Below are 13,262 nucleotides of genomic sequence, written 5' to 3'. Positions count from 1 at the left end.
ACCCCTTTACCCAAAAACTGAAAACTGACCCTGAACCCTAAAAATACCCCTTTACCCAAATACTGAAAACTGACCCTGAACCCTAAAAATACCCCTTTACCCAAAAACTGAAAACTGACCCTGAACCCTAAAAATATCCCTTTACCCAACAATCCAAAACTATAACATTTGAAATATAATTACATACTTACCAATACTTACTTTGTAATGGTATGCGTTGTAAAAGTACCTGCATAGTAAAAACATTCGTTCTAAATACATGCGTTGTTATGGTATTTGCGTTGTAAAAGTTTCGTTGTAATGGTAGTCCGTTGTAAAAGTTGCGTGGTAAACGTTGTATACCTTAAAAAAATATTAATATTTCATTATTTATTATTAAATTACTTCCCACTCTATTCCCCTATAAACACACAACCCACTACAGGAAATAAAAAAAAATAATTAACATAATTAGCAATTAATCAATTTAATTAAATTAATTACCAATAAATTTTTAAATTATCAACAATTATATTTTAATTAACAATTAATTAAATATTACTACCAATTAATAAATTTACATATTTAATTAATTATAATTAAATTACTTCCCACCCTATTCCCCTATAAACCCACAACCCGCTACATGACATAAATTATTTAAATTAACATAATTAGCAATTAATCAATTAAATTAAATTAATTACCAATTAATTTTTAAATAATCAACAATTATTTTTTAAATTTACAATTAATTAAATATTACTACCAATTAATATATTTACATATTTAATTAATTATAATTAAATTACTTCCCACCCTATTCCCCTATAAACCCACAACCCGCTACATGACATAAATTATTTAAATTAACATAATAACAATTAATCAATTAAATTAAATTAGTTACGAATTAATTTTTAAATAATCAACAATAATTTTTTAAATAACAATTAATTAAATATTACTACCAATTAATACATTTAAATATTTAATTAATTATAATTAAATTACTTCCCACCCTATTCGGCATAAAAAACCCACTACCCGCTCCTAGAAATTATTATAGTATTTGAATATTTTTTTTTAATTTTTAATTTAAAAAAAATGTATTTCAATATAAATAAATACAAAATTAACATATATTTTAACAATAAATGTAGTAACAAAAATTTAAAACAGTGTACATTTAACTATTCGATATTATTTATATCAATATTATTAGTCGATATCATGACAGTCGATAACACAACTTTCGATATTTTTAAACTACTAGAAAAAACGATATTTTTTACTATCGATATTACTTACTCGATATTTTTTCAATCGATATTTTTTTACATACATGAAGATCAATAATAAATACATCGGTAATACTTACCTCGATATTTATGCCATCTCGATATTCTGGAGTCGATATTATGTCCATTCGAAAAAAAATACTCGATATTTAGACTGCACACCCATTTTTATCAGAGGTGGAATTTCTTACGTCAATCTCGGGCTATAAATTGAATCCAGACAAGTGTGAAATTGTTCCACTAAATAAGTTATGTTTTCATGCTGATTTTACTTCCTCTCAATTCCACTGGAATCCAATTAAAATCAAATATCTTGGTTTGTGGTTTTCTCGATCTATTAAAGAAACTGTTCCTCTTAATTGTAAGGAACTACATACGAAGTTAAGCTCGCTCGCTTACAACCCGATAGACCCCCCTATTTTTGTCTTGGTGTGGTCGCCTAGATACTATAAAGATGCTGGTACCCATCATACTTTTTTTTATTTTTTTTATTTCTAACATTCCTATAAATATAGATAAATCTCAATATAAGTTACTCTATTAGATCTTATCGAAATTCCTATGGAATAATAAGAAGGCTTGTATGTGTCTCCATAAACCTAAAAATCCCAAACATTTAGGAGGAGTAAACTTTCCAGACTTTCATTCCTATCATATAGCTTTTTTCCTCAAGCAGTCTTCTTTATTGTTACGGAATGATGATGCAATCAACCTACCCTTATGGACTAAAATTTTAAAAAATATATATATATTCCCATTGCACTTTAAAGAATTCATAGCTCTTTCTCATAAAGCTCCTTTTCTATCCTTCCCTATTCTTAATAATACTTGTAAAATTTTACAACCTATTATTACTTCCTACCAAGACCCTAAAGAATAATTTTTACAGTCTCCTATTTGGTATAATATATCTCTCAAGATTAAAAACAAATTAATTTTTGGGAAAACTTGGCATGCTAAAGGTCTTCATTAGGTTTATCAACTCTTTCATGGGAATGTATTTCTTTTCCTTCCGCTCAAGTACTTTTCTCTTTAAATAACCCCTGCAAACCTCAATTTTCTTCCTTAAGCTCGCTCACTCTATCGATTTATGACCAACTCCCATCAATCTCAACGGACCCATCTTCTACTCACAAACGATATTTGCTTTTAAATAACTCTCCTTTAGCATCTCAACTATATAAACAGATAACCTTCCCTCCAGATACTCGAACTAAAACGAATATGGGAATTTCGTGGGAAATTGATTTCCAGATTACCTTTTCTACTTCAGTTTGGAATAAAATCTGGACTAAAATAAGAAAAAGTTCAAGGGCAGCTAATACCACTCAGACTTTATTTTTTATCTATAATAGGTTTTTATACACACCTCCCTCCTTACATAGGATGAAATCCACTCTCCCCTCTTCCTGCTGGACATGTAATACTGTTTCAGCGGACTTGAAACACATGTTGTTTGAATGTCCTCATACCTACAATTTTTAATTACATGTTTAGCAACAAATCAATAATATTTTTCTCACACAAATCCATTTTATTAATTTATTCCTGGGTAGCGTTTCTGAGGATTGGTCTATTCTTTCCAGCAATTTTCACATAATTGATTTACTTTTGAAAGTTGCCTTACAACAGATAACTAAAGCATGGTGAGATGGTACGCAAATATCTTTCCAGGCCTGGTGGTATGGTGTATGCTACAATCACAGACTAGACAGAGCGTTTGTTTATCCGGTGGGCACATATAGAAATTACATTAAAAAAAAAGTGCATCAAAAGTTTCCTTTTATAACAGACAATGAAATGTTTAAATAAAAGGTCTCTCACCTGTACGACAAAATGGGCGCCATTTTGCAGAAATGCATCGTTTCTAATTGGCAGCTTAACAGTAATTTGAGGTTTCCCTTCCGAGAAGACAATATTGTTTTTTGTAGAAACGTTCAGCACTCCCTCTCTCGCTCTCAAAGGGTCTATGGCGCCAGCAGGAATATACAATGCCAAATATGTCAGCCTCACATCTCTTAAAGTCCCTCCTTGTCTGGCAAAGGTTAGGGAGAGAAAACGACCACTTGGGCTGCTTTCAATCATTTGGTCTTCTAGACTGTGAAATTTGATTAAGCCATAAACATCATCACTGTCCTGAATGTAAAAGAGAAGCTGCAAAGAAAGAAAGGTTCTGTTAAATGCAAATGCTGCAAATTTACATTAATAGGTAACTTACAGGACACACAGGTAATTAGTTTCAGGATTCGTTGCAGGGGATTAAATGTGTTTGAATACTAGACATATTGAAAAGTAGATGTGCAGTCTGCATCACCTCGATGATTTTAAGCAATGTCTAATGACATCATAGTCAATGAGAGGATATGTTATGTTCTGCAAGGACCCCCTATATGGTTATTATCAAGAAACAATGACAAATCACTTCATGACTTTCTATATCCAATAAACGGATCGTTAGCTACAGGTTCTGTAATTTTTGCCTCATTTGGTTCAAAAGAGGAGTTTTTCAGCTGAGGCTTAAACTAGAATTTTGTCTCAGGGTGAAGAAGATGCCCTGAGAAAAACTGAGATTAGGGATGGGTCTTGGATTTAGATTCTTTTCCTTAAATATAGCAAGAGGAGTAGCAAGTAGAAGGTGTGACGAGGGAGCTGATTTTCTGCACGGTACTGCAGGTGACTTGAGGGGATACTTGATGTAGATTGAGGTGTGGATCTAAAGAGGCAGTGATGTGGGCATAACTCAACTGGATGGAAAGAGAGCTTTGATCTATTTGCTTTTATCTATGAGAACAGTCGTGTTTGATGTGTCATTCCTTTCAGGAGGCTAGAGGAGCAGTGGTGCATGGAGAGATTTGAAGTCCACCACTACTTTGATTCAATCTCAATGTTTGTTGATATTTTCAGTTCTGAAGGTGAGTTTGTTCTTTTTAGGTTGGATGGTGGGGGGCATGGTCGGCTGCCAACCAAGATGGCCGCTTGAAATAGGGGCTCCTCTGCCTAGCCTGTAAAACCCTGCCAATCCTATCAAATCCCCATGAATGGTACACCAACCATCCTAGGTCACTGGCGGATGGCTTTTATGTGGACTTGATATGAGGGGTTTATCCCAGCATGGAGGTAACGGACGCTAAGCCACATGCTGAGGGATGGGCGGCTGCATGGCTGCTGCAACTTTGCCAACTTGCAGTGGCGGTTGCACCTCTAATGGAGGATTGTTTGGGCCCTTGAGAGTGGGGCACCTGTTGAGAGCAGAGCGGAAGGTGTGGTCACCAATGGGATAGGAATCGTTTCACTGGATCTGGCCTTCCTGAGCCGTAGCCAGAGTGATGACGTGAGGTGGGGCTAATTGGTTGGGGTAAAGGAATGGGTTTTCAAATGCTGCTGGCTTCCTCCCTCCTGAATTATTACACCGCCATGGATGCCTGGGACTAATGTTACCATTCCTTTACGTGGTGGTTTGTCAGGTACCGAGATGTAATTGCATCTTTGTGATCTCATCATGACTGTAGGCATCCCAATATGGAGCATGGAGCAACAGATCTTCTCTGGATGCCACAGGAGTTGAAGTGGTGGTGTGGGGGAAGAATGATTTGGTCTTGGTAACCAGGGTTGATCCCTTCAACCATCCGCAAAAGCACACAAATGCCGTCCGACTACCCCATACCTGAATATTTGCTGTTGCTTTGGCCCCCTAGGATAACCAATCAGGGACCCCTCATACTTAAATGTGGTGTTATTGTGGACATGAACACACAGCTACCCCTTTGTGGACTTTGATTATCTTCCTGTTCAACTACGGTGATTTCACTAAGCAAGCTGATTTGGGTGGTCCCTTCACCTCCACTACTGGCGCACTACAATAACGCCGATAATAAACCTATAGTACTTGAATAGACTAACCTATAATTTTACACATCTTTTTATGGGGGGATTGCTCTTTGACCACAGGCTCACTCAGGGAGGCCAGGCAGATCTTGAGCCTGCCACCAGAGGATGATAAAGACCAAGCTGCACAGGACCAGGGGACAGCGAAGATCCATTTACCGAGTTAACAGATAGTCATGAAATGCTACAGAAGTTGTTGACGAAGTACCACCAGCATAAAACTCGCAAAGCCTAAGAACCAAGTTAAAACCCTGTATGCAACCAAGACTACTCTTCTTGATATAACTTCATCATGCTCCCAGTTGTACCTGGGCCCTATAGTTTCTTCTACGTAGTGGGTGTGGCAGTCAGGTAGGGGGGTGATAACCTATTGATGGATCAACACAGCCAATACGCCGTACTTGTGAGCAGGCACTCTGGTAATATGACGTGTTCTTTTGACTGTTAATATTTCTTAGCCAGAATTTAAGTGGAGAGGGATACATTGACCACACAATTTTACATCACATATCATTTGTCTGGGTGGGAGACAAATGAAATGCTATGCATGCTACTCGTATGATACAATTATTAGTGGGTGCACATCACTGAAAGTAATAGCTTACAATGTCCAAGGTCTTTATAACCCCTCCAAATGGCATAGAATTCTGGGGGAATTCAAAGTGGCTGACACTGATATATGCTTCTACAGAAGACCCACCTCCTGAGGGTGGAGAGGGCTAGATTGAGGTGATGAATATTTTCTTCTCAATACCATGTGACTGTCTCCTCCAAGAGAGTTGGAATAGCAATACTCCTTAGCCCTAGAGGCCTGTTTATTTAGAATAAGTATCAAGCTAGTAAACCAGCTAGACTGGTAGATGGGTCGAGGTTAAAGTCTTTGGGAGGATAGCCTAGTTAGCCTTAAGTCTCTGTATGCCCCTAACTGTGGACAGTTAGGGTATTCCTGAAAGAGACTGTGCAAATTCTTACCCATTTCTCTTTGGAACCCTTGAAAATCACATGAAATTTTAATATGTTACCAAATGCTGCCCTAGACAGATCTCAGCTAAGTCCTGGTGGGATCCCAGAGTTATCAGCTGAAGGACAGGCCTCGGTAAATGATTGGGATTTGGTGGATGCTTGGTGCACTAAATACCCAATAACAATAGAATGCTCCTACTATTCTTAAGCACATCAAACATATGCCAGGATGGACCTAGTCCTACTGGATAAGGGATTAAAACATGCTTTGGATGGGGCTGGCTAAATCCCCAGACTCTTGCTGATCATTGCCATGAGAAACTTACATGAAACTGGGAGAGAAAGGTGAGACTCAATTACTGGGGCTCTTGGTGATTTAACAATTAATTACTGGAAGGCCCCATAGTCCTGGCTGAAAAACTAACAGCATACTTGACCATTGGGAATACAGGGGTACTGCAGAAGTGCGTTGTTTGGGATGCCCTCATAGCAGTTAATAGGGGAACCCTTATCCAATAGGCAGCAAGACTTAAATGCATGTTTCAGCTAACCAGGGAAACTTACCCTCTGCACTGAAAAAGGAGGAACAGAAACACATAAATATCCCTTTCAATAAAATTTGGAGAAGGGTGACAACTATATGGGGCCAACTCTGCATCCTAGATTTAGATAGAGGAAAGTACATGCTCACTACATATTGACCCATATACTATGAAAGTGAGAACACATTTTGCACCCTACTGCCATTTAAGCTGTGATTCCATTAACATGCAGGCACATTGGGGAGATTAAAGATGAAACTGGCACACTACGCACCATGATTGATGGCAAGCTCCAGGCATTTCACAAGGGCCGGACTGGCCGTACCAGGCATCGGGTGTTTCCACGTGAAGCTATAAGGATGGGGGCAAGTTTTGCAGAGGTGAGGGCTGGTTTTGTTACTGCAATATCAGCCCTCACTAAGAATCATGTGTTTGCAGCTTGCCGAGGCCAGGCAGTGATTTCCCTAGGGTAATACAATTAAATTGCCAGGGCTGCTTTGGGTTCCCAATCGAGTCCTGCATTTCACACACACTATCAATCTTTATATACAGCAGGTCGCACTTTGCCAAAAAGAGCAAGCAGCATACACGGATTCAGTTTCACTTCCTAAACTTTCATTATAGTCCTCCATCACTCTAGATGAGCTCATCACCATGGCCAAGAGGAGGCGAGGGACATTGGGCAGCTGAAGTGCTTTAAGGTGTCAGGCCGGATAGGTTTACCAAACTCCTTCCCATCTTAACCGCACCGTTAAAAGATTTAAGTGCAAACAACAGAGCTTTCTTAGGAATAAGTGAAGTCTGCATCATGCTGCTACCCGAACCATGTAAGGACCCAACACTCTGCCCATCTCACAGACACATTTTTCTATTCAATTTAGACTTCAAGATCTTTGATAAAGTCCTAGCCAACTGACTGCACAAACTGATGCCGGAACACCAAAATAGCCTTGATTTTATAGATATTGCAATGAAGAAAGGTTGGGAGGAAGTAACTTGAAGATGAAACATTGTTCAATAAAGTAGTTTGGGGAAAGCTATACCATGTATTGAAATGCAATACAGCCCTATAATGTAACCTCGGTAGAGGATCAAATTCACTGGACAGATTCATTCCAGGCTCTTATCCCTTTATTCGAGGAACTTTTAGGCAGTGTCAGGGCTCCAAATCACTATGTCTAACTCTGAAGGTTTGGTGCTAGTCAGAGGGCAGTTCTTTGTCATGAATCACATAAGGAAACATAATTTTACTAGTCTCAAGGCAGCATCAGATTCCTAGGCATCCGATGGAGCCTACCGTACTGGCCCACACCAGAACAAACTGCAAATTGTTGCTAGATGCAAACAAGCTCCACTTTGGCAGCCTGGAAAAACTATGTTCTCTCTCTTGCATAGGAAGAATAGCTGCACTGAAAATGATGCTGCAAAATCAGATTTTATATGTCTTCCTGTCCCTGCCACTTCCCCAGAAGAGGGAAGATATTAGACAGTAGCAAACGGTCTGCTTAACCTATATCTGGGCAAAGTCTTGCTTGAGGGGGCTAAACAAAAGACTCCTTACTTGTTGCGCTACTACCAAGACTCCCAGCCATGATTTATGATTGAATGGCTGAAATGGGAAACAGATAAGCGATGGTACTTTATAGATTATTAATCTAGAAGCTAGACCACTGGAAGGGAAACAGCGTTTACAATGCTGCCATTACATCATGTTCCATTTACAACATGGTCGTTACAATGACTGTGTTGTTGGTACACGATACCTTTACATCCCAAGTTGGAGTTGGAATACTAAATTATACTATTACTAAGTCCAGCCCACCCCCTACAGCAAGTCGATCTAATGACTTGCGATGTAAAGGTATCGCGTTCTAACAACGCGGTCGTTGTAACAACCGTGTTGTAATAGAACGTGATGTAATAGCATGCGTAGTAGTTCGATGTTAGATGCAGCACAACCGCACTTTAACTATTGCTGCTAAATTTAAGTCTAGTCCAAGTGCTTCTCAATGACTGCTGCTAGTTGCAAGATTTTGCACAGGTACATTGTATCTATTGCACTTTAATCCAGGTACTTTGATATATCTTTACGTTAAATTAGGGGGTCAGGTAGGTAGTATGTTTGAGAAAGCTTTTACCATTTCTTCAGAGTAAGGATTTTTATGAGTGGTGCGAAATACAAAACCATTTTAGAAGGTTCTCTGATGTTATTGGCAACAAAATCCATTTTATGAGTTTTTGTTTTTAAAGATGCGATAGCAGATCGATTGAATCTGCGCTCTTTAATTACTTATCTTAGATGTAAACCACCGCACAAGTGCACTTTATAATGTATCCTAATATTATTTATCAATACCAAGTAGTATAAGTGTTTTGTTGAACAATGATGTGATTTCAGTCAGTTCTAATTGATGTTCCTGTCACAACCTAAAGTGTTTTTAATCTTGTTTGTAATGATTTTTAGTAATAAACAAATACAAAATTTTCTTCTTCTTCAAGCGTAGTAACATGCTATATTTCCACTGGTGATGTCCCCTAGATTCCCTTAAAGTTTTGCAGTCAACTCATCTACATCTCATTAATAACGATAACCATGCTAGAGGTCTGGGACTTCACTGTCCACAGAGAAGCCCTCACTACATTCCGATAACCCCTCGCAACTCTGGCGACATACCAGGAATGGAGGTGTGCGAGTTTCATATTTTGAGGCAGAAGGGATGCTTCCGACTCTGGGATTTCTGCTCTGATGCTACCCTAAAAAAATTTGAGGAAATTAATTTAGAGTGCAAGATTCTAGAGAGAGAGCACTTATACAGACTAAAAATTAGAAACTGGGTACTCCAAAGTGGATTTAAGGATGGGGCCACTAGGGACCGGGCACACTTTGACAATATCTTTCCTCCACTAAACACTAAGGGGCCGATTAGGATCTCGGGCGGATTGCCCCCGCCCGCATGGCGGTGGCGATCCGCCCGAGATCCGTCCCCACCCGCCACCCATTCCCCCCAGCCATATTACTATGGCGGGGGGGACCGCAGCGTACGGAAAGATCGTCTGTCGCTTTTCCGCCCAGTCAACAAGTCGACCAGCCGGAATAGAGTTTAATATGGTGGCGGTGTCTGTTAGGCACCACCAGCCATATTTCTATGGGGGCGGAAACATGCCTTTCCGTGGTGGAAAGGCATGTGGGAATTGCTTGTGGGGGCCCTTTGCGGGCCCCCAGGGACTCTGGGGGGTGGGGGTGCACATGGGGGTTACCTATGGTACTCCTCTACAGTTCCTTGCACAACATGGCAGGCACCGCGCGGTGCCTGCCATGTTGTGCATGTAAGTGCACGAGATGCCTTCCTGGCACTCTGGCAGGCGGTGCTGAGTGCACCGCCCTGTCTTTCGAAAACAAACACATCTTAAACCAGGAATAGGAGAATGATCTTTTTATGGGGAGATGCTTGCCAGTGTTAAGGGCATCTAACTCGTTCTAAAAATTATTCAAGTTCTCAACCAAATCTGAGGATTGATAATGTAAAGCAAAACTGCAGGTACAGAAAGTGAAAACAAAGAGATACTATACCAGACGTGCAGCTCTTTTATATACAAACCAAGCAGAGGTGTTTCTGCAGTTTGAAGGGACTAAGCCTGACTGCATCAACGAAAGCGGATGCTTTGTGAGGAGGAGTTAGGCATAGATTCGAGACCTTAACAGAGATTGCTCCTTTGAGTGGCAATCAATACCCTCTGTCAACTGGCTCCAGTGAGCTAAACTAATAGCTTTCACTTGTAACAGTGGGTGCAAACCTAGTGGCATCTGGGCTTGGTGGGCTTGTCATTCTTTGGTGTACTCTGTATTGGAATGTATATTTGGATTTTGTGAATATGCTGTAGGTCCGGCACTGTTTGTAAGACTTGTGCTTTAGGACGGTGGTTGGAGCTTCCTTTTATGCATTATACCAGATATTGTTTTCTACTGTGTGAAGCCGCCTTCTCCGCAATTACTACACTTTGTCAAGGACTGGACACCTACATGACCTCATCTGTTACAAGCGTCAACATCAACAAGTGCATTGGAACACTACAGGAACTTTGTGCTTAGCACTATTCCATTGAAATGGAACGTATGCTACCTGGTGGTCTTTCACTTCGCTTATGAAATTAACTGTTTATTTCTTCCACTCTTCTGGATGGAGTGCTGGTGACTAAGAGCTATTTGCCAAATAATCATGAAGGAGAATGGACACTTGTAACTACTTAACCATTAGGTTAGATTGAATAACCTTCATAAACGCTATGTAAATGTGCGGTGTATATCTTTTTTCCGCCCCACATTAGCGTTACGGCATTGTCATCAGGTGTCCAAATACGTGCTATATGCCTGCCTCATCCAGAGGCAACCTTTGGTTCTTGGTAGTAGTGTCCAGAGATAAGGGGTACCCCCAACACAAGGAGAAAAGGGAAAAAATCACAAAAAAGTCTAAAAAACACAACTTCACCATCAGTGAACTTTATTTTAAAGGTGAGGTCTGGTTACTAAAAATTGATGGGTATTAACTTGAGACCGAGTTATTGGGTCTCTTTATACCCCATTGTTAGTAAGGTCAACATGTTTCTGCTCCATTCCGCCCAGCCGGGTCTATGGAGCATTCGTCAGGACAAACAGGACAATAAACAGATAAGTTACTTACATAATTTGTGAAGTAATTAAAAAAATGTTGATTCTGACACTTACAGGCACATGTATCAAGCGTTAGCGAATTCGCAAATGATGCGAATCGCTATTTCAGAGCAATAGCGCTCGCAATTGGCAGTGTAGAAATGCATCATCCAAATATTAGCGAAAATCGGTAAATATTCGCTAAAAATGAGAAATAGCAAAAAATATTCTGAGAATACAAGTGCGATTCCTTATCTGCAAATCGCATTTACCGATTCGCAAATAAGGATTCACAATTGATATGCATAAAAAATCGCTAATAGCGATTTCCTCAAAATTCGCAATTTTGCACTTGCAAATTAAGAAGGGACACAACCAGGTGGTAAAAATAAAAATCTAACCTGAAACACCTGCAAACCAACTGAAAATGTATAAAACACACCCACACAAGGCCCCAGAGCTCAAAATGGCTGGTCTGTCCCTAATGGCGAGGAGGATGCGGCTCCTAGGTGCTCGACAGAGAAGGAGGCGAATCAATGAACGCATATTCAGAGTGCGCATAACTTTGCTTGGCCAGCAGGATGACGAAATATACGATAAATATAGGCTGAATGGACAAATGATACTTGATCTAATTAATGAATTGGACCCCATTCTTCAACGACAGACACATAGGACCCAAGCTATCCCAACGCACGTACAAATATTATGTTGCCTACACCTACTGGCATCAGGCAGTTTTCAGGGAGTAATTGCAGTAGCCGGAGGTGTCTCACAAAGTGCATTATCAAGAATTTTGAAAGCGTTCCTTGATGCCATGATGTCCCGGATACATGCACATATAAGTTTTCCAACCTCAGCCCATGACCTAGCTAAGACTAAGCAGGAATTTTATCAGATAGCTGGCTTCCCACAAGTAATTGGATGTATAGATTGCACCCATGTTGCAATATGTCCCCCAGCTACACAGGAATATTTGTATAGAAATAGGAAATGCTACCATTCCCTCAACATTCAGGTTGTGTGTAATGCCAAAACCAAAATAACAGACATTGTAGCGCAATTTCCTGGCAGTGCACATGATTCATTCATCTTCAGGCAAAGTGGCATGCAGACCCAACTTGCAAGGGGAGACTTTGGAGAGGGACATTTGCTAGGTAAATATGTGCCACACAGCATTGCAAACTTGTCACAAATGCATATCTGAAACTCATAGTTGACATATTTTCTTTTCTCACATGTAGGCGACAGCGCATACGCCTTGCGCAATTACCTCATGACACCCTATCTCAATCCTGCAACAGCCGCCCAAAGAAGATTCAATGCAGCGCATATCTCAACGAGGAATGTGATAGAGAGAACATTTGGGCTACTAAAGAGCAGATTTAGACGCCTACATAAGACAGGAGGAGCAATGAAATACAACCCAGAGCAATGCTGCAAAATTGTGGCAACATGTGCCATGCTGCACAACATAGCGACAAAGGGAGGCCTGGAAATTGACCTTTCTGACAGTGACTCTGAGGATGATAACCAGCCAATCCTTCACCATGGTGCCCAACAAGGATCTGACGCAGCAGAAGGACGCAGACACAGAATGGAGATCACCCAAAATTACTTTTAAGGTGAGTAATGATGACACGAAGACAGTATGGTTTGCAAAGTAATTTTTAATAATTAGAATATGTGACCTAGGCGCACTTTAAAAGTGACTTTGGGCACACTTTTGTTGTCAACAACATTTACTATTTCAAAATAAATTAAAAAACTTGTCAGTCAGTGATGAGGTCACAATGTGAGAATGGTTCATTCACCAGCTCAACAGGATTTGTGCATGGGAGCCTAGCGTTTCTTGCCCCTAACACCGAGACGCCTCTCGGCAGCAGCATCTACTTGCCCTAGGCGGGGTGTGGATGTGCTGGCACAGCGTTTGGACCGTCTAGC

At 40.0% G+C, this 13,262-nt stretch overlaps 1 protein-coding gene across 1 annotated transcript in view; it reads right to left on the bottom strand.

The window, feature by feature from the left end:
* ADGRV1 (adhesion G protein-coupled receptor V1) overlaps positions 1-13,262 on the bottom strand; it is a 2,034,994-nt gene that overhangs the window by 1,855,472 nt on the left and 166,260 nt on the right. The window contains exon 9 of the mRNA XM_078677778.1: positions 3,105-3,434. Coding sequence (XP_078533904.1) covers positions 3,105-3,434 — 330 coding nt within the window. The remainder of the gene's footprint in view (positions 1-3,104; positions 3,435-13,262) is intronic.

The sequence above is a fragment of the Lissotriton helveticus genome, chromosome 2_1, assembly GCF_964261635.1.
Source record: "Lissotriton helveticus chromosome 2_1, aLisHel1.1, whole genome shotgun sequence".
NCBI classification, from domain to species: Eukaryota; Metazoa; Chordata; class Amphibia; order Caudata; family Salamandridae; genus Lissotriton; species Lissotriton helveticus.
The sequence above is the reverse complement of the archived record's forward strand: the minus strand, read 5'-3'. Positions and strand labels throughout refer to the sequence as shown.